The 23,022-nt window shown below is 42.8% G+C and overlaps 1 protein-coding gene across 1 annotated transcript in view; it reads right to left on the bottom strand.

Moving 5' to 3' along the window:
- The window catches only part of ZDHHC2 (zinc finger DHHC-type containing 2), a 66,273-nt gene extending 43,684 nt beyond the window's left edge, over window positions 1-22,589 (bottom strand). Inside the window, exon 1 of the mRNA XM_018042102.1 lies at window positions 22,060-22,589. Within this exon, the coding sequence (XP_017897591.1) occupies window positions 22,060-22,186 (127 nt within the window). The 5' untranslated portion in view covers window positions 22,187-22,589. The remainder of the gene's footprint in view (window positions 1-22,059) is intronic.

Genomic DNA, 23,022 nt, shown 5'->3' with positions numbered 1-23,022 from the left:
CTTTTGCACAGCAAAGGAAACGAGAAACAAGGTAAAAAGACAACCCTCAGAAGAGGAGAAAATAATAGCAAGTGAAACAACAGACAAAATATTACTTTCCAAAGTATACAAGCAGGTCATACAACTCAATACCAGAAAAACAAACAATCCACTCAAAGAGTGGGAAAAAGACCTAAATAGACATTTCTCCAAAGAAGACATACAGATAGCTAACAAACACATGAAAAGATGCTCAACATACCTCATTATTAGAGAAATGCAAATCAAAACTGCAATGAGATATCACCTCACATTGGTCAGAATGGCCCTCATCGCTGGAGAGGGTGTGGAGAAAAGGGAACCCTCTTGCACTGTTGGTGGGAATGTAAACTGATTCAGCCACTATGGAAGATGGTATGGAGATTCCTTAAAAACAAACTAGGAATAAAACTACCATATGGCCCAGAAATACCACTCCTAGGCATATACACTGAGGAAACCCAAACTGAAAAAGATACATGTTCATTTCAGCACTATACAATAGCTAGAACATGGAAGTAACCTAGATGTCTATCAACAGATGAATGGATTAAGAAGTTGTGGTGCATACACACAATGAAATATTACTCAGCCATAAAAAAGGACTGCATTTGAGTCAGTTCTAATGAGGTGGATGAACCTAGAGCCTATTATACAGAGTGAAGTAAGTCAGAAAGAGAGAGATAAATATTGTACACTAATGCGTATATATGGAATCCAGAAAGGTAGTACCAATGAATTTATTTGCAAGGCAAATAAATGGAGAAACAGACATAGAGAACAGACGAATGGACATGGGGAGAGGGTGAGATGTATGGAGAGAGCAACATGGCAACTTACATTACCATATATAATGGAATAGATAGCCAATGGAAATTCCCAGTATGTCTCAGGGAACTCAAACAGGAGCTCTGTATCAACTGAGAGGGGTGGGATGGGGGGGGAGATGGGAGGGAGGTGACATTACGTACATCTATGGCTGATTTATGTTGAGGTTTGACAGAAAACAATAAAAGTATGTAAAGCAATTATGCTTCCATTAAAAAAAATAAAATTTTTTAAAAAGAGAGAAACAGAACCAATAGGGTGTGTGTGTGTGTGTGTGTGTGTGTGTGTGTGTGTGTGTGTGCGCGCGCGCGCGCGCGTGCGTAAGTGTGCAGAGAGACAGGGAGGGAAGGAGAGAGGAGGGAAAGGGAGAGAGAGAAAGAGAGAGGGAAAAGGGGTAGAGAATGAATGAATATTAATTTAAATATTGCCTTACATGGTTATGTGGCTGGCGAGTCCCAAATCTACAGAGCAGGCTGGCAAGCAGGAGAGCCTGGGACACCATTGCAATCTTGGGTCTGATAGTAGTCCAGAAGCAGAGGTACCTTTTCTTCAAGGGATCTCAGTCTTTGCTCTTAATGCCCTCAACTGATTAGATGAGGCCAACCTACATTCTAATAGATAACCAGCTTTACCCAAAGTCTATTGACTTAAATGTTAATCACATCTGAAAATGGCTTCACATAGCCAGGACAGGTGAGGAGTTTGGGAGAGAATGTATACATCTATATGCTTGGCTGAGGCTCTTTGCTGTCTACCTGAAACTATTATACCATTGTTAATCAGCTATACTTCAATATAAAAAATAATAATAATAAAGCAGCAACAGTTAGACTGGTCTTTAACGAAACAACTGGCCACCACAGCCTAGCCGAGTTGACACAAAAAATTAATCATCACACCTTGAATCTATAATCTAATTTAATTTCAAAAATAGTCTATTAAGAAGACAGATATTGATCTTTTGTATCAATTCTGAAGCCAAGTTTATTATTGATTATAAATAAATTGGAATTATGGCTAGCAAGTGAAATGTATATATCTGCTAGACAGAAAACAACAATAAAATCCTTTGTCATACTCTAAAAACTTGACTACAAATAATCCTATTCAAATTAACTTTATATATACACCCACATGATTGCCTAGAGATGCTCTCCAATTCTATTCTCTAAGTAGCTCTAAAAATATTAGAGTCGATTCAGTTTAGATTGATTTAAATTCAATCTTGATTAAAAGTGAAGGTTCATCTCAAAGATCCATCCAGTCCTATATTTTACCAACTGATTTTTTTAAAAGTTTTGCTTTGATGATTACACAATTGATAGTTTGCTGTCAAAAATGTTACCTATTGGTAAGTAGCACTCACCCTCCCCCACTGCTAAACTGTCAGTAACTTTAACCTAGTTCAACTGTTGGTCCGAAGTACATACCAAACCGAAAACTTCAGATACTAAAACCTGCCTTCATAGTAGGTTAAAAAAAAAAAAAAAAAAAAAGTACTTTCTCTCTTAAATTAGCAAAGAACAGTTACATAATTTTTTCCAGAACAATTTGGTTTGGGGGTATTTTCAACACAAATGTTTACTGCTGTGATCTTTTTACTTCTTTTCATGATTTCAATTTTCTTTTTCTTGTCTTCAAATTCAAACTCACTGTTTTGGAGGACTAATTTGCTTGTACTGCATAAACACAGTACCTTTTCTCTATAAATCCACTAGGGCAGTCTCACACAGATATATCTTAGCCCCATAGATTCTGTCTGATAATGAAGAACAGCAAAAGTGAAGAACCGGTTCTAGTGAGGATAACTTTACAGCCAAGCTCTATTTTTTTCTGCTGATCTTTAACTCATTTATTGCAAAACATTCACTGATTATACCATAGTTATACCACTGAGGATAAGATGGTAAGTGAGACTACTCCTTTGCTCAAAAAGCTTAGTGTTTATGGGACCGTTTTAGTTAGAAGTTGAAACTGATGACAAAACAAAACAAGGACATTGAAACAGTAAAACAATTTCAATTAACCTAACAGAAGCAGCTCAGATTCAGAAAATTAAGATGGAAATAGGAATAGCACTACAAATGTATTTAATATCTCCTGTGCTAACAATATCTCTCCTTTGAGACCTCATGTCTCTAGCTGTCTTTCCATTTTGCTTGTCCTTTCCCAGGAAAACTTCTTTTAACAATCATCCAAATCCTCGGCCTCTACCCGCTAATTTCTTGTTACTTTCTCGATCAACACCAGCCGGTGTTGCACCCCCAACATTCCACTGCTATCAGTCCCATCAAGTTCACCAATATTCTCTCTACTAAATCTCAGTACTCAAGTTACTCTAACAGAATTAATTGCTCTCTTTTGGAAAGGCTCTGTTGAGCTGACAGTGAATTCTTTGGTGAAACTGGCCAGTGAAAACCCCTTGAAGCAAGATCCTCTGTCCTTTCAGATATTTTCCAAGAAGCATTAGGTCACTTTGAATGTAACAGAGCTCAGAATTGGGGCAGTGGAAGAAATACATCAAATCATTCCCATGAATACTGGCGACACTGCTGCTAGACCACTTTAATGACAGCTCGAAGAAAAATACATTATTCACATTGATATTTCAGTTGAATTTCAACTGCATTCTTTTCTTCTTTTCTTCCTAAGACATGTTTTAAAATGTATTTTCCTTACAACAAATTTACTTACATTTTTAACTTTATCAAACTGCATTTTCCTCTGTGATCCTCACATGTCATTGTGACCTTATTGACAACGGAAGTCCCTGCCTTCCGGGCTGATAACCTCATCTCACACCACTCCCCACCTCATGCTCTGCACTTCGGCCATTCTGGCCACACAGTTTCTTAGCACAATCTGTAACTGTTTTTTAGTTGTTCCTTTTCCATGTCCGTCCCCGAGGTCTGACTCCTGGCTGTGCCTGGGGTTGATGTTTTATCTCAGCCAAATTATTTACCCTCACCTCAGCCTTACCTTAATCTTTACTCATTGGGCCGCTTTGAGAAATCAATGAGGTAATATAAGTAAAAGCACCTAGAACAGAACCTGGTACTTATGAGGAGCTCACTAGATGTTAGCTGAGTATGGAGCATAAATACAATAAATCGCTAAACAGTGAAACGTTGAGAGGAGGAGTTCCCCAAAGTTGAGTGTTAACAGTTTTATAAACAATCTGAAGAAAGTAGCACATGATGCACTTCTAGCTTGCAGGAGCGCTACCATTTTCTGCAGAGTGAAATACCAAGCAGATGGGAATAACCTGCTGGAAAAATGAGTGAAGAAGCAAAAAAAAAAAAAGCGGGTGACTTACAATGTGGGCAAATTAACATAATGAGAAAACACTATATCAGTGAATTTAAAAACTACATATTCTTTCTCTATTCCTTCCAGAGCTCTTCTCTCAACTTTGCCCCTACCCCCAGCCAACCAAGGCCTGTTCATGTTCTGACAGGGTTTGGCAGGCATCAGCATCTCACTGTGAGGACTGGAGGAATTGTGTGATTTGGGGAGAAGTCAAAGGTAAAGAATCTGCCTGCAGGGCAGGACACAGGAAATGCGAGTTTGATCCCTGGGTCAGAAAGATCCTCTGCAGAAGGAAATGGCAACCCACTCCAGTATTCTTGCCTGGGAAATCCCATGGACAGAGGAGTCTGGCAGGCTACAATCCATGGGGCCACGAAGAGTTGGACACAACTGAGTGACTAACACACACACTCTGCATAAAATAGATAACTAATAAGAAACCTACTATATAGCACAGGGCACGCTACTCAATACCCTAATGGCCTGTATGGGAGAAAAATCTAAAAAAAGACTGATAAATGTATATGTATAGCTGATCCATTTTGCTAAACACCTGAAACAAACACAGCACTGTAAATCAACTATACTCCAATAAAACTTGTTAAAAAACCAAACATGTTATGATCCAAAAGGTTATTCAAGTCATGTGTTATCTGGGCGGCCAGGATTCCCTATCAGCCACCAGGAGCCTCTGTAATGCTTAATGTACCTGAAACAACATCACAAAATTATCAATGAACAATACTATGAAAATTCGCTACTTGGTGTCAAGTGAGCCTTTTAGAGTTTGCAGCATCCACACCCCTCCCTTCTACCAGGTAGACAGGAGGCTGCCCTTTTTCTCTTTTCCTACCTGCTAGGCTGTGAGAGCAGATGCCCCTCCCACCCCAAGTCTTCAGTGATGGCTCCTGTGTTAGTCAGTTGGGTCAAGTACCGCAGCCTGGTGACTTCTACATCAAACAGCTATTTCCTCACAGTCCTGGAGGCATCAAGTCGGAGACTGAGGTGTCAGCAGGACTGATTCCTCCTGAGGCCTCTCTCCTTAGGCTGTAGATCACCATCATCTCCCCGTATCTTCATAGAGTTTTCTTCCTGTCCATCTTTAGGTCCAAACTTCCTTTTCTTACAAGGAGACCAGTCATACTGAATTAGGGTCCACCCTAACGACCTCATTGTAACTTAATTACCTCTTTAAAGGCCTTATCTCTGAATTCTGATGTCCTGCAAGTTAAGACTTCAACGGAAGAATTTGGGGGAAGACACAATTCAGCCCGTAACACTCTCTGAAATAAGACTGCAGCCTTAGGACTTCCCTGGGGGTTCAGTGATTGAGAATCCACCTTGCAACGCAAGGGACATTGGTTCGATCCCTGGATGGGCAGATTCCACGTTGCCATGGAGCAACTAAGCCCATGCGCCACACTATGGAGCCTGTGCTCAAGAGCCCAGGAGCCACAGCTACTGAGTCCACGTGGCCTAGAGCCTGGGCTCTGCAGCAAGAGAAGTCACCGCAGTGAGAAGCCCGTGCACCACAGCGAAGAGTAGCCACCGCTGGCCGCAACCACTAGAAAAGCCGGTGCAGCAATCCTAAATGAATAAAGACTTCAGCCTGAGAGGGGTGAGGACTGAGTGGGGGGTGACAGGGCCTCAGGTAAGGGGCGATGGTCAAATGACAAGGGGTGAGAATAAACTAGAGGAAGGCAGTGTTTTGTTAAATGCTTACTATAGGCCAGGATTTGCACTAATTTTTTTCAAATGTTTATCTCATTGAAACTTTACAACAATCTGTAAGGAAGGTATTACTATCATAATCTTGAAACCTGGGAAGACAGGCTCACAGAAGTACAGTAACTTTCCTAATGTCATTCAGTCATAATCTATGATGCTAGGATCTAGATGGGGCAATCCCTGGAAACCTGGGTTCAATCCCTGGGTTGGGAAGATGCCCTGCAGAAGGAAATGGCAACCCAATCCAGTATTCTCACCTGGAGAATCCTATGGACAGAAGAGCCTGGTGGGCTACAGTCCATAGGGTAGCAAGGAGTCAGACATGACTGGGCAACTGACATACATAGGATCTAAACAGCAAGTCTGCCTGGCTCCAAAACCCTCTCAAGGATTCCACCTGCCCCCCCAGGATCTGTGACATCTGGTGAATGCTCTCCAGGCTTCTTCGTCCAGGGGAGCGGTTCTTTTTCTGGTTGCTCCCACACACTGGCACCTGGGCCGCTACCTGGTACTTCTGATGAGGGATGCTCTAGAGATCAGGGTTTAAGATGTCCTCTTTTTGTCACACTTCTTCCATCAGCCAACTTAAATATAATCTGGAAACTGGTCATTTTACAAACTTTGGGCACAAAAAAATCCAAACATTTGGTTACATTTCAGGGTTTAAGAGTTTAGCTTCCCTAAGCTTTCAATTCAAGAGCTGGGGAAGGAAGCGAGCTCCAGGTTTCCAGGACGACAGTGAGAGAGTGATGCAGGGAAGACTGGCGGATGGCATGGGGGCTTCTCATCCCCTCTTCTCAGCTGTAGACGGAAAGCTCAGTCTTGAGGTTGGCCTGCCCAGATACACTCCCTGACAGGAACATCCTTCACTTGTAGCAACTGACGATGAAGAAGGATGGAACCAACAGCCATCCTGGAATGGGAATTTGTAATTCTTACTGCTAAACTTTTCCAAGTCAGAAGTTCTTCTATTTCTCTCCACATTTCTTTAGCAATTTGACCAAATCATTCCTCTTAATACCTAAGAAGCTCTATGGAAACATCTGGCATAAACTCCTAACTTTCCCTTGTGGGCTTCCCTTGTGTCTCAGCTGGTAAGGAATCCGCTTGCAATGTGGAAAACCTGGGTTTGATCCCTGGGTTGGAAAGATCCCCTGGAGAAGGGAACAGCTACCCACTCCAGTATTCTGGCCTGGAGAATTCCGTGGACCATATAGTCCAAGGGATCACAAAGAGCCGGACGTGACTGAGCAACTTCACGTCGAACTCTCTCAGAGGAAGGCTGGGAACACAATGAATGTCTGTACTCAACCACTGAGGATGTGCTGATCTTCTGAAAGAAGTTCTGGCCCTGACAGAACTCGCTACCACTTTTGCCTTAGCAAAGAGAAAGACAATCCCTGACTCACTGAGTGTACTAAGCAGGGCTGGTAAACAGTGAAATCTGATCTTGGGGCTGGTCCCTGGCTTAGTGTCCTTACTTCAAAGCTTACTCACTGGAATCCTCTAATCCCTCTGTCTCAATTAAAATAGAGGAGACTCCTGGTGCCAGCAAGCTCTGCAGATTTCAGTGCAAATTAATTTATTTATTCTGTTAGAATGGTATGGGTCCCTCCTCTTCAGCTCAAGTTCCTACAATGCCTGGGTCTTTTCAACTCCAGTCCCCTTCCTTTCCAATTGCAGATGCCTCTCTTTGGGTTGGCCACAGAAGCATGACCGACGCCTCTGAACCAGGCCAGCCGCTGTGGACACTACATCTTCAGACAAGGTATATAACGCGCTGTGCTCAGTCTGGTCCGACTCTTTGCTGACCCATGCACTGTAACCCACCAGGCTTCTCTGTTCATGGTTCTCTAGGCAAGAGGTCTGGAGTGGATTGCCATTTCCTCCTCCAGGGGATCTTCCTGACCCAGGGATCGAGCCTGAGTCTCCTGCTTTGCAGGCAGATTCTTTACTGTCTGAGCCATGAGGGACCTAGCCAAGGTCTACCTGGTCCTCAAATAATGGTTGCCCACTATTGAGGGGAAAGTCAAGCAGGGATTTTAGATCCTGTAAACATCTCCCTCATTAGTCAGAACCCACATTTTAGAATTGGAGTGGCCTTAATTATTATTTTGCTCAATATAACCACTCATCTTTCTTATATATGTGTGAATTTATTTATTGGTAATAAGCAAAAATCCCACTTGTATTTTGGCTATTTCAGCATTTAAAAATACACATATAAAAGCAGATGAAAACAATTTTTGTAGTTTATTTTTTAATGTCATTAGATCAATCTCTTACTACCTGGTCTACTCAGAGGACCAAACAATCACTTTCTGATTTATTAAGTAGAAAAATCAACATTTCTTGTTTGCTTCTCTATGGAAACAGATAACCTTCTAAAACTGTCTCCCAGGGTTCACAGCTATATGTTGAGTACCAAATCATCAAGGTACTTAGAACAGAGCACATATAACATATTGACAAATTAAACCAATATTTCTAGGTTCTTTGTAAGTTATCTGACACTTCTGTAGTACTCCAGAGAAAGGAAGTGTGCAAAGCTATAATTCCAACCTCAGTATTATGATGCTCATCAGAATAGAATTGACAGTGGCACACGTAAAGGGATGACTTAAAAGATTTAAAACAACATTAGCAGCAGCAATAATTACTACAGCAGAGCACTGCAGAATGGTTCCCTTCAGTCTAGGTCACCAGGAAGCAGTATTTTTACTTATAACTTTACTGTCATCTATTCATGAAGTAAACTTCTCACACACACAATCTTTCTTTGATCTCAGCTTGAGTTACAGTCTATATTTTTCCTCTTACTTGAAGCAAATCACAGCCCTGTCCTACACTGCATTTATCAACAGCACCAGCTCAGTCTGCCTGACAGTAATTGCAGAGATAGAACATATATCCAGTTGCAGCAAAAGCAAATTTAATATAATCATAAACTGGCAGGTCACAGATAAAAGGCACGCACAGCTACTGCTATAAGGTGTAAGAGCACAGTAGTACACAAATACCACCTAATTATCGCCCAGATGTATTCATTAATGTAAACGGGAACCGCTACACAATTGTGCACAGAGCTGAGGAAGACAGTCATCAATATTTGGACTGAGCCTCTTCCTCTGCTCAACGTGGGAGCTGCATCTCACGTTTCCTACTTGTATCCCTCCACCAATTATATGTATTGATCTTTGTTTTCTGTTCCTAAAACCACTGTCAGTTACCCCAGATCTGGAGACGAAACAAACAGTCTGCTATTCATTCATGAATCGTGTTTCCTCTCCGTGCTGTGTACAAGGATCTAGCTCATAACTAACACGGTAGGTTATTGACGCATCCACAGACACATATAAATTTCCCCATGGCTCCCACCAGTTCATGTTTACCCAGTATATGTACCCTTTAAACTCGCTAATGTGTTGCTCTTTGAAAGGCTAAAATTTCTACCAGTTAGCGTTAGTGTTCTGATTACCCAAACACTGTTGTTGAATTTTAGACTATGTACAGTCGGCCAGCAGTTCTCAACGTGCACCTGATGGCCAGCATTTTCATGAGGGACACAGCCCCTAGTAAAGTCTCCTACATGGGCAAGATGGGATTAGTCACAGTCCCACAACCACCAACTTCGCTGCAGCACTGTGAAAGGACAAGGCAGTTAAAAATTGCTCTGATGACATTGATATGGACCTCACAGACACTTCCAGGGACCCTTAAATTTAGATATGTTTATAGGCAGCTCTGGAATCACATTTCCAACAAAAATCGCCTGCTCCAGAAAAACAGTTGGCAGGCCTCAAAAAATTAGGCACACAATTACCATATAATCCAACAATTTAGGGATGCCTGTTATGCTACAGTCCATGGGGTCACAGAGAATCAGCTACAACTTAGCAACTGAACAACAAGGCATATACCCAAAGAACTGAAATCAGAGATTTGAACGTGTATCTGCAGATGGATGTTCACAGCAGCATCATACACAATAGCCCAAGGTGGAATCAACCAAAAAGTTCACAAGCAAATGAAGAGATTTAAAAAATGTGGTATATAATAAAATGCAATAGATCATTAAGAAACTCTGACACATGCTACAACGTGGATAAACCTTAAAGACATATGCTTCAGTGAAATAAACAGACAAAAAAAGACAAAACACATGATTTCATATATGCGAGGTCACTAGAACAGTCAGTTATAGAAACAGAAAGCAGAATGGGAAGGCTGGCTGACAAGGAGAACAGAGAGTTACTGCTTAATGGGTACAGAGTGTCATTTGGGATGAAACAGTGCTGGAGATGGTTGACGACGACGCGTGCATAGCAATGTGAGTGTACTTAATGCCGCTGAACTGCACACTTAGCACAGTAAAGTTTTATGTTGTGTATATTTTACCACAGTACAAATTTTAAAAATCATCTGCTCCAGAGACTATTCTCAAACCACAAATTGAGGTAATTTCACCTGCAGATAAAGTCTCTTTCTCATCTCTGGTTATTTCCACAATGAAGAGTTTTCATTGTTTAATTTTTTCAGAAATGTGAGCTCAGAAATGGTAAGTAGAGAAAAACAAAGCTTTATTGAGATACAGATGTCTAGCTAGGCATTTCCACTGAAGTGGTTCATTCATGTGTCCTTCTAGATTCTCAGTGTTTGGGATTCAGAAGAATGTCTAGGCAAAATGACAAATTCCACGCCTCCTTGGCCTTTTACAGTCAATAGGAAATAGATGAAACTATGAATGAAAAATCTAAGGACTTCAAGGGTCTTGGATATTTTTGGATATTCACTTCATACACACATCTGTCTCAGACTGATGGCTTCAAATTAAAGTTACATTATGTACAGCATACTCTATTCAAGAAGGCTGAGGCGAGGAAGGGGAAGTTGCAATCTTTTAGGAAGTCTTTTTTGTTTAATCTAAAATGGGTTCAACTTTTAGCATTATCAGGGGAGATTTCAGTTATCTGAAAACTTTCAAAATCGAACATAACATCTCTGTACAATGTTGGCTGACTTTGAGTGCTTCCTGAAAATGCATGTCACTTATTTCTTTAGCAATTATTTTATAAGTATATTGGGGCAAATATTTTGCATAGTCTATAACTTTTCAAATGGGTTATACAATTAATTTTGTCATCTAAATCCTTATTATAACTGATTACATTTCAATATTCAGAAAGGAAAAAAAGAGGCATTTGATTGTTACATTTGTGTATTAGTTCACTAGGGCTGCCATAACAAAGTACCACAGCCTGGGTGCCTTAAACAACAGAAATTTATCTTCTCACAATACTGGAGGCCAGAAATCCAAGACCAAGATTTAGCAAGTTTGGTTGCTACTGTGGCCTCTTTCCTTGGCCTGTGGACATATTTTCCCTGCGTCTTCACACGATCACTCTGTACATGTGTGTCCAAATTTCCTCCAATCATACAGTATTAGGACTCATTCTAACAACTTAATTTTAACTTAACTACCTCCTTAAAGGCTCAGTCTCCAAACAGAGTCATGTTCTGAGGTACTGGGGGTTGGGATTTCAACATATGAGTAGGGTGCGGCGGTGACGGTACAACTTGGCCCATAGTATATTGAAACTGTAAAAACATTACAAACTTCTTTATGAACATCTGAGTGATCAAATAATAAAAAGCTGAAGCAGATAATTTTCTCATAAAGGATTCATGTTCTCCGAGGCTTGAAATGTCTACTGTGATCACAAAAGGGTCAATTAACAAGTTCAGTGAGCACCCATTCATTAAAGAGAAGTTATGTCTTGAATGTTACTCTGTGTCAGGCACCAGGCTACAATGGTAACCAGACACGGTTACTGCTCTCATGAAATTTTCTACAGGTTATCTTCAGAATATAAGAAAGTTAAGCTTGCCTAACAGAATAAAATCTTTGTAATTTGGATAGAACAAACTCAGGTATCCCATCAACTCACACACTGGTATATGTTTTTCATTTTGGTAGAACTTTTGAGATTAAATTCAGGGGGTCTTCGGAGCATAGTTAGTAATCAAACAAGTTTAATCTCTCACTGTTAAGTTCTCAGTCCCTATTTTACTTGCCATTTGAACATATTTGTCAACTGGGATTGCACCCTCCTCCTTGATACCCTCTCTTCCCCAGGCTCCAGGACCCCACAGCCTCTTAGTTTTCCTCTACTTCACTAGTAATCCCTTCTCAGTCTTCCTTGCTGGTTCCTACGCATCTCCCAAACTCTCAGTGTTGGTCATCTTTTGTTCTCATCTCTGCTTAATTTACATTCACTCCCTTGGTGGAACAAATGTAACCAAGGTTAAGACTTTAAATTGATTTATATGCTGAGGACTCCCCAATTTTTCTGGTCCAGACTCTCTGCCAAATGCCAAACTCATCTGTGCAATGCTTACTCAGCGTATCTGTTCCCACGTCTCCATACCACTGCTGATCCACGGTCACCCCATCCCCAACCATCTCTGTTCCACTGTCTCTGATTTGTTCTTTCTATCATCCAACTAGAATGTAAATTCTAAGAGCCATGAACAAATATTTTTGAATGAATGAATAAAGAGGTAGTCAAGAAATATGGATGGTTTGAAATGCATTCAACTCTTGGATTAAAACTGCTTGCTAAAATGCAAGTTTACAGGGGCCTACAAGGACCCCTTCCAAACAACACAAAGCTCTCAGTTCTGCATATTTTATAGTGTGTTCTAGTCCTGGAATAAGCTGCATTTCATTAAAAATAGGCTCTAATTAAAACCTTGGTTAAGTCCAGCTGGTCTCTGCCCTTCATCCTTTTACATTAATGAACCTCCCTGGAGGTGCCCTGGATAATCAATACTCATAGTTAGGCATCATAAATCCCTTACTGCCTTCTTAGAACGTGTGACATGGAGTTGTCCACTGTGTAAAAAACCTGATCACAAATTAGCCCCTGCAATTCAGAGCTGGCTTAGAATTTTCATGTTTGAGGCTCATAAAACTGAAATCTTTTTCTTGGTTGGTAAATGGTATCAGGTGTCTCTCATTTAGGGCTCAGCATCAGCTGTTTTGGAGCAGGCTGTCTTTCGTATTTCCAGTGTGAATTATACAGACATTATACAGTACAGTCTCTGTACTGTACTTCAAGTCGCACCATCTCTCACATCCTTACAGACTTGGTGAAAATCCCCACTTCAGATTCGGCCACCTACTACCTCTTTTGAGCTGACCTTTGGGCCCTCCAAAACCATCAGCAACACAATCTAGTCTGGGTTTTAAGTCACCTCATCCCAAACATACTCAAATACTGTGAAAATCCATTTTTTACATAACGTGACCAACAGAGATAGAAATTTAATTTTACCTATATGTAAGAAAATAGATATGCATTACAAAGCATTCTGGTCTGCCAAATTTCATCAAGTTAAAAATCAAATAAATCTATAAAGTTCTTGGAAATACATGAAATGCTTTTTACAAGGATTATACCTATTATAATATAATCATGAAGATAAACTACCCCTTGAAACTACTGTACTCTTTGGACATTTGGTTTTAAAGGATGTAGAGAAAAAGATTTTTTTCTTTTATTTTTGCTTGGTGTTTAATGTATTGATACACTGATCTGGACTATTCTGTTTCTCCAGGGTAGCAATGCTACTGAATAAACCCAAAGAGGTGGAAATATTTTAAGTATAGCAGGAAAGCTTAATTGACATTCCACATGAGGAGAAATTTCAGGACACCATGGAGAAAAATTGGCAAAGAAATAAAGCTCAGTCATCTATAAAAGCACTTCTCTTTCATTTGCATTTAAAAATGTAATCAACAACATATCTAAAATGAACTGCTGTCAAGTATGCATTTCAGAGTGCAGAGAAGCACTGAGATGATAAATGCAGCAGATATTTTTGCTCCAGTGTCTCCCAAATAAATATGATTTTTAACATTTCTGGACTAATATTTATAATTCAATTTAAAAGTCACATTCAGATGAAAAGTCAAATTAGGAAAAATGCTACACAAAGGTTTCAAATGTGATTTCATTTTGAAAGGAAAAATATCAAGCCATCATAGCTGGTGACTTTCTTGCTAACATATGCTTCTGAAGAAATCAGGTCATCTACCTCCTCCTCGCTGCCCTCATCCCAACCCTGCCCTGAAAATTCCACCCTTTTCCATTATCAGCATTTGACTGAGATAGCATTTGATTAAGATATAACAAAAGCACCCTTAAAAGAATAAGATAAAAAATATTACAACAATTTTTAATGGACCATTAGAGAAATTAATTCAATTATATTATATTTTTATTATTAATTCTTTGTAATATATCTACATGGTAATATAAAACCATAGGTTTCCACATAGCATTAAGACTATCTTTCTAAATGATCTTTGGAAAACTGTTTTCCCAACAGAGAACATTAAGAATCTATGGCTAATCTATCACTTTGCAAGTAAGATGAGACAGTATTTCTCCAGTCATCACAAACAGTGTTGCAGTCTCAGAGGACCCACAAACTCATCACTTCCTAAGAGGGCTGAGAGCTGAGATACAACAGTCAAAATGCATGAAGTCAGCAGTATAAATCACAACATGTAAGCCATGATTCCATAATTTTCCATCAAGATGAAAAAGAAAAACGCATGAGACAAACAAAAACCACTGAGAATTTTCTCACTGAGAACTCCTCATCCATACTAATCTCTGGAATATTTGTCTTGTTTGTTTTTTGTCTCCCTGGCACTTCTCCCCACCATGAAGGCCAAAGAGATCCAGCACCTTGCTCTTGCTAAATAAACCCTGTCGCCTGGGATGTGGGCTCAACAGCAGCCCAGGCGGCTGATGCTCCCAGAAGCATCTTTACTGAGTCACAGGAGCAGGGCGGCTCCAGGGCATGGGCACAGCCAGCCACGAGGGCAGCAGCTCCTCCAAAGGCATGATGTCCACTCCAGCTCAGCCACCTTCTCTTGGTTTCTGCTTTATTTTCTAAGCTGGGTTCTCCAGCCTTCCCGTGGACTCAATCAGTTGTATTCGAGAAGTTCTCTGCCTGCTCACATTCACTCAGCAAGTCACAGGTCCTGAGCTGGGAGCAGAGTGAAAGATGCCCAGGCATCAGGGAAGAAATGAAGCAGCAGAAACAGCCCCACAGGGCACAGCTGAGGCAAAAATCACTGCTCGTAATCTTGCTCTGAGATACTTCTATGTGCAAGGTTGTTAATGAGTAGACAGCCCCATTACTAGTGATACGCTCTCACTTCCCTGGTGGTCCAGTGGGTAAGAATCCACCCGCCAGTGCAGGGGTCACTGGTTCAATCCCTGGTCCCAGAAGATCCCACATGGGGTTAGCAACTAAGTCCTTGAGCTGCAGCTACTGAAGCCCGGGAGCCTTACAGCCTGGGAGACGCAACAAGAGAGGCCACTGCAGTGAGACGCCCATGTAACACAACTAGAGAGGAGCCCCCGATCCCCACAACGAGAGAAAGGGCGCAGCAACGAAGACCCAGCACAGCCAAAAGCAGATAAATAAAATCTTAAAAAAAAAAATTAGTGACATGCTCTCCATCAGCTCTTTTTACCTACTGATCACTCTCATTTAACCTTGGTCCAGCAACCGGCTCCCAGGAGAGGGATGTTTTGTTTTCCATTTTTGCTTTCCTGCCCCTGAGCTGTGGGAGCAGCATTGTGAAAGTTAACCACCCTTCTCCTTATGCCCAAGCTGGACAGAAGGCTTCAGTTTTGCCTTGTGTTTCCAGAAGCAATCTCCCCCCTTAGCTATTAGGAAAAGATCTCTATTCAGTTCTCCTCTAAACCATCTCTGTGGGGAAAAAGTGCCTGGCACGTAACAAGGGTTCAATAGATGCTTTTGAATGAATCCTGCCCCACTGCCTCTCTGAGGCTGGCCTCTTTCTAACCTTGTGGAAATGCACCTTCTCTAGAGACAATTATCTTGACTTAAGAAACCATCCCTCCAGCTTCTGGCTTAATTACTGGAAACACTCGAGCAAGTATTTAATTTGATGGCATGCACGACATTCTCAGTAAGCATATGAAAGCAAACTTTTTTCCCAACAAACTTTACATTGTTTTGACTTCTAAACCCTCTTCTCTCATCTATTTACAGGATACAATTTCATGTTTTCATAAAATTTACCGACATTAATTCATTCAACTTTTATTATTTGTTGTCTCTAATAGGATTTAATAGCAAATAGTAATGCTGCATTGTCTAATATACAAATTAAAAGTAGTTTTCTGACACACTAAATGGAATCAAGAAAGCATTAAGCAGAGTCTTTTAAAGTCAAATGGTACATAGGTTAAGAATCTGTAATCTATTTCATTCATTTGAATTTTAGATTTGAAGTAATGTTGAGTTCTTATCCCTCTATTTAGATATTTTAAAAATCTTTAAAATATTTGATAATATCAAGAAAAGTCACAGAACTAATACATTTCACATCATTACTGTCAACAAGAAATAGCTTCTAATTATGCATTAAATACTTTGTACCTGTAAGTCTTCTATGGATATCACTGTCCATGTCACTAAAAATGATTTAAATAATTATATATGGTAACATTTGTATTCTCAAGATCATTTGTCTGTACTTTTGTTCTTAAAAAGCTCTAATGTCCTGCATAAGTTTTTAAAATGATAGTTTACCAATAACAGAAACGCAGTTCTTCCTCTGTGGGGCTCAAACTCATTTCCTGATGGAAAACAACTTAGACTCCCATTCAGTTTCCATCCTTGAATGTGTCATGACCTTAAGTTAATGGTAGCTCACCACAAAATCCATGGTGAGGATTTGTATGTTTAATCCTTAAAGATATCCTTAAAAGAGGGAAAACATAATTTTCTATCTCCCAGAATGACCCCTAAATATGTAGACTAATTCTTTTAATTCTTGAACATCTTCAATAATCACAGTGTAATATGAGGTTGCAATCATTTCTGAGAGGTGTTCATTAATAAAGACTGCACAATCACAAAATTCTAAAAGTCTAACTTTTAACATACTCCAGGGTCAGTAATATATTGCTCAAGGGCCCAGTCTGACCTGCTATTTTAATAAATAAAGTTTTATTGGAACACAGTCAGACCCATTTGCTAAATTAGCTAAAGTTGCTTCTGTACTACAACAGCAGTGTTGTAACTATCTAGCCCAAATTATAAACCCTCTTAAAATTCTGAAATCACTGTGTAAAGCTTACTTTTAATGAGTTGTTAACTCATTAAACAACAGCCATAAAGTTATAACAAATTTGCTAAGGGACTTCATTGGGCTAGAGAGATTTGGCAAGAAGTTTGCAAGGAAAAGGAGACATTTTAACATTTGCAGCACAGCAGCTGAAGTCACACTGGTTAATTTGGAAAAAGGATAAAGAACTGGTAGCAACTCTGAGACATTTAACATCTTCATCTACAAATCCCAAAGGGAGTTGGCCTAAATGATTTTTAAGTTTTTCAATCTTCCTGATTCCTTGAAATGACTTCAGTAAGCCCACACGCAAACTCGGAACCCTATGAGCACACAACTCAATAACAAATATTTCCTGGCACCCACCGAAGGTCAAGGCAGGGAAGGAAAACATTTTAGAAAAGTGGAAACCAAAATGATTACAGAAAGGTATGTGGAGCTTTACTGTGTGATTCTTGAAACTCTCCTGTAACTTTGAAAAAGTGAAAGTCATTCAATCATGTCTGACTCTGCAACTCCACAGACTATACAGTCCATGGAATTCTGCAGGCCAGAATACTGGAGTGGGTAGCCTTTCCTTCTCCAGGGGATCTTCTCAATCCAGGGATCAAACTCTGGTCTCTTGCATTGCAGGCGGATTCTTTACCAGCTAAGCCACAAGGATAGCCCAAGAATAGTGGGGTGGGTAGCCTATTCTTGCTCCTGCGGATCTTCCCAACCCAGGAATCGAACCAGCATCTTCTCCATTGCAGGCAGATTCTTTACCAACAGAGCTATCAGGGAAGCCCATAACTTTGAAATTATTATCAAATAAAAAAGTATAAAAATGGTTGAAGCAATTTTACATGTTCTCACTTAAAAGAGGGAAACTTCAGTTACCATATTCAACTTTGTTGAATGGCCATAATGGATCTGGAAAACACATCACCATGCTCAGTATGTTCCCTGAAGCAAGCATGCCTGCAGACTACCCTCATCCCCTCTATCCTGCATCCTAAACACCCACCTTATAAATGTAACCCTTAAATTTATTAATATCGTACTATATGGAAAATGAGCTAACTAGAAACTAAAAGGACCAAATGACAGATAAGACATAAAAGAAGCTGGAGAGGGGAGAGTAGTGGGAGGCAGAAGGAAGGCAGAGAAGAAACCAGTTCATAAATAAACTAGATAAACGCGTTCTGAATGATCACAAATATTAGCAGCTCTGTTTTAGCTCTTCTCTGGTGGAACAGGAAGGAAACTTACCCCAAGTACTTGACTCTCATACAATGTATGTACGCCCCTTATATTTTTTATGTACACATATTCCAAAAAGAGATGGGAGTTTATTTTTCTAAAATCCAAACAGTAAGCAAACATTATGCTAATTGAAAAGTGCCTAGAGAGCCACACACATTCAGGTTGTTAAATATAGAAACCCACTGTAATGAGAACCATTATCTCTGGTTTCCAAGGATACCAGGGTAAGCACTACTCCTAAATTGCAGTTAATTCAGCAAAGGGCACAAAGTCATTTATATTCAGGGTCATCCCAGCTGCCAGCAGATGCAGAAGGAAGGCTAAACCGCCCTCTTTTTCTATTCTGTTCATCACCAGCTCCAGTTGCCAACCCCCACCCTCTGGTCCCAACCCTAGCCAATGATTTCTGGGTGAAATCTGGAAAATCAGCTTGTAAACAGCTACTTCCGAGAGAAAAAGGATCTACAAAGGGCAGGGCAGTCAGAGATGTGAACAATGCTGGGGGTGGGGGTGGGTAGGGAAGGTTGGCATTCCTCGTTGTTTGTGAAAAGGACTGAAGCCTAGTTTTGTGTGCCCGCCACACTAGGGGCCCTCTTTCCTGGTGATTATGAGAGATATGACTTAGCAAGGAAACCACCACCATCATCTTCAGGGAATTGCACAGCTAATTTCAAACCCCACCCCCCCAACCAAGACTATTCAAACTTTTAGAGTTTATCACTCTTAAACTGTCACAGTTTCTAGAATTAAGTTTATTTTCAATTTGCTCTTCTAGACTCTGGGCTTCCCAGATGGCACCAGTGATGAACAACCTGCCTGCAAATGCAGGAGATGCAAGAGACACAGGTTTGATCCCTGGGTCAGGAGACAGATTTTTGGGTGGGGAAGATCCCCTGGAGAAGGAAATGGCAACACACTTCAGTATTCTTGCTGGAGAACCCCATGGACAGAGCAGCTTGGCAGGTTATAGTCCATGGGGCAAAAAGAGTCAGACATGACTGAGCATGCACGCACTCTAGACTCTAGGATCTAGACCTTTCATAGGGTTACTTACAATCCGTTTCTATGGCTTTAGTATAAAAACTACTTTCTGACAACTTCAGAGACATTGCCTCTAAATCATTTTCTTGTTGCTTATTCAAGGCTATTTATTGATCACTTTCAACATGACAGGCATTGTACCAGGCTAGGGAGGCAGTGAGACAAATGATATTAGACTTCACTTTCGATGATCATGGAAAGGATCGGTAACAGACCATGTCACTTAGTTTAAAAAGAGGCATTTGGGACGTCCCCAGTGGTCCAGTAGTTAAGACTCTGCCCTTCCAATGCAAGGGGCATGGGTTCAATCCCTGATCAGGGAACTAAGATCCCATATGACCCCAGTACAATCAAGAAATTAAAATAAATAAGAATAGCAAAATAATTTTAAAATAATTTTAAAAAATAAAAATAGAGGCATTCCTCCCTTAGTCAAATTTACACTTACTAAAATACTGGTGTGGGGTTTCATGGATACTTTAGATTTATCTTAAACTTATAGAAAGTGAAAGTGAAGTCACTCAGTCGTGTCCGACTGTTTGTGATCCCATGGACTGGAGCCCACCAGGCTCCTCAGTCCATGGGATTCTCCAGGCAAGAATACTGGAGTGGGTCACCATTTCTGTCTCCAAAACTTATAGAAAGTATATACAAATTTTAAAAAGTATATGTAAAAAAACTTACAGAAAAAAAAATATATATATGTATGGGCTTCCCAGGTGGTGCAGTGGTAAGAATCCACCTGCCAATGCAAGAGACGTAAGAGACTCAGGTTCAATCCCTGGGTGGGGAAGCTCCCCTGAAGTAGGAAATGGCAATCCACTCCAGTATTCTTGCTTGGGAAACCCCATGGAGACAGGAGCCTCGTGGGCTGCAGTCCATGAGGCTGCAGAGTCAGACATGACTGAGCATATACATACATATGCACGTATATAAAATTAATATCCAGATAAAACAGCAATCTTCCATTTTCTTCCTCCCCCAATACCTGTCCATTCAACACAGGAAGACCTCCATGCAGAACTCAGCTGGGGCAGAAGTAACCAGAGGGGTCAAAAAGCTCCCTCTGCCTTCATGTGTTTCCTCTTGATGGACATGAGACTGCATCAGGCTAAGCTTCTTAGCTTAATGTGATAAGGTGAATCAGTTTGCCTGTTTTGATAATTGAGGCCTTTTGAGACTCCCCTCTTTTGTGTCAATTCCATTAATTGGAGCTGCTCACTGCATCCAAGAGAGAGAACAAATGAAATACAACAAAGGTTTCTAATAGTTATGTAACATTTACAGTATCCCTCAACAGGGCAGGTCCTTTAAAAACTAATGGTTAATACAAAAAGTACAACATGGTTCTGAAAACTTTCTTGCTGTACATTTTAGATAACTTGAATACTATGTACTTAGTTGAGCTGTCCTGATTTCAGTACACAATTCCTAAAAAAAAAAAAAAAAAAAAGCTCGCTTTTTTGGGGGTACTGAAATATTGTTTCTTAATCCAATAAACAAAGTAATAATATCAAATCTTAAAACTATACAAAATGGAAAATCAGTCTCAATTCTCTTTAAAGTTAGTCATTATTTTGGTGTATTATTCTGACACCTGCTATTTCTCACAAGGGGCAACATTTTGAGGTAAGACGGCTTCGGAGAAGATTCTGTCTGAATCAGGCAGCTTGCAAAACGCTTAAGTTGAGCAGGCCACTCTTTAACCTTTCTCCTGGTCTCACCAGAAGCTAGTGCTCTGGAGGATGAAAACACAAAACACAAGTCACTGGTAGAAACGTCATCGTCTGGCTTATCCTTTTCTGACAACACAGGAGCTTTCACAAAACCTCTAACGGAAGCCTGCTTACATGAAGGAACAGAACTGTATTCCCTAGCTGTGCATAATCAACTTTTTGTTTCCTTCTCATCTTCAGCACTGACAGCACCCTAATCCACCAATTCGGGAGCCTAAAACTTGGACTTGAGCCACTTGGCTCCCTGGATGAAAAAAAACAAAACAAAACAGCGGAAGGGTCGCCTCTTCTTTTCTTTCTATTATCCTGACACCTAAATTCCGGTCTTGCGTATCGCATAGATCTCTGAAAACACTTTCTAGTAGCTCACCTCGTCCCCCGCTCCATCCTCCTCCCTCCACGTCTTCGTAGCTAGAAAGTGTCCAATTGACAATGTTCCAACCGTAAAGGCAGCAAAAACGGCCCTTCGTGCTGTCACAAATGTCTAAAAAGTGGATTAGGGACCACCAGGGAGGGACAGCTCGGACACCCGTGGCCCCCGTCCTCCGCGCGGGGCTGGCGCAGCTCGGCTCCCGGCCCAGCCCGGAGCCCTCTGGGGCCCAGCGCAGCCTCCCCGGACCTCCCCGCTCGGCTGGGCGCCGGGGGTCCCCCGCTCTCCCGGGTACCGGCCAGACGAGGGAGGGGGTGTGGCTGGGCTGCGAGCGCGCCGGGGTGGGGGTGACACCGTCACCGGAGAGTTGTCTGGGGAAGGCGACCGTACTGGGAGTGGAAGGAGACTGCCCCGAGGCTGTTTTCGGCCGCGGCGCCGGAGGAGCCGCAGCCAGTTGGTGGCGCCCGGGGCGCTCGGGGGTCCGGGGTGGGTGGGGAGAGCCGGGGCGCGGCGCCGGGCGCTCGGGGTCCCCGCGTCCCGGGACTGTCAGGTGGGAGGCGCGGGGGCCAGGGGCGCGCGGGGCGGGCCGGGCGCTCACTCACCGATGCACAGCTGGATGGCGTAGGCGTAGTAGGACCAGCCGAGCAGGAGGCTGATGAACACCACCGGGATCCAGTAGAGCACCCGCCGGCACCGCCGCCTTACGCTGCCCGGACCCGAGGGCGCCATCTTCCAGCCGCATCCACCTGCCCAGCTCCGCTGCCGCCGCCGCCGCCCGCGGGCCTGGCTCCGGGGCGGGCTGGCCGCGCCCGGCGGCCCCGGCGGGACGGGCCCCGGGGCGGCGGCCGGGTGCGCCGCGGCCACTGCCGCCGCCGTGGCGCTAAGTCCCCATCCCGCAGCCCCGAGCCGGCGCCGCGGACTCCCCGCTCCTCAGCGCGGCGGAGGCGGTGGCTGCGAGAGGAGGGCGCGGAGGCGGCGGCCGGGAGGAGCGGACGACAAGCGGGAGGAGGAGGAGAAGGCGGCGGTGGGAGCCTCCGCCCCGCCTCCGCGCGGCCCGCCCGCCCCCCGGCGTCCCCCTCCAGGCCGCCGGCCCGGCGAGGCCCGCGGCGCCCTCCGGCGTGCGCTCGGGGCACTGCCTCCGGTGCCTGCCGCGCCCCAGGCCCTCGCGCCCTCGCCGCGGGGCACCTTAGGGGCATCCGAGCGGGGAGAGAAGGTTCCCACCTTGGCCCTTCCATCCCCGCCCTCCGCCCCGGGTCCCTGGACCCCGACGAACCGGCCCCGCGCGGGGCGAGGACACTGGGCGGCGGCGCGGGGCGCGGAGACGCGCCGGGGAGGGGCCGCCGCGGGAGCCGCCGGCGCGGACCCGATCCCCTCGCTGGCCCAGCACGGAGCGGGCGAGATGCCACCCCTGGGGGCGCGACACCGCGAAGTCCTCAGGCGCCCATCCAAGGTCCCCGCCTCCCACTTCTCAGAAAGGGTCGCTTCAGCTTGCGGGTCCTGGTAAACGGGGGGCAGCGAGGGCCGGGCTGGCGCGTTACGGCCCGGGCGCCTCCGTTCCCCGAGGC

This window comes from Capra hircus, chromosome 27 (assembly GCF_001704415.2).
Source record: "Capra hircus breed San Clemente chromosome 27, ASM170441v1, whole genome shotgun sequence".
Lineage (NCBI taxonomy): Eukaryota > Metazoa > Chordata > Mammalia > Artiodactyla > Bovidae > Capra > Capra hircus.
The sequence above is the reverse complement of the archived record's forward strand: the minus strand, read 5'-3'. Positions and strand labels throughout refer to the sequence as shown.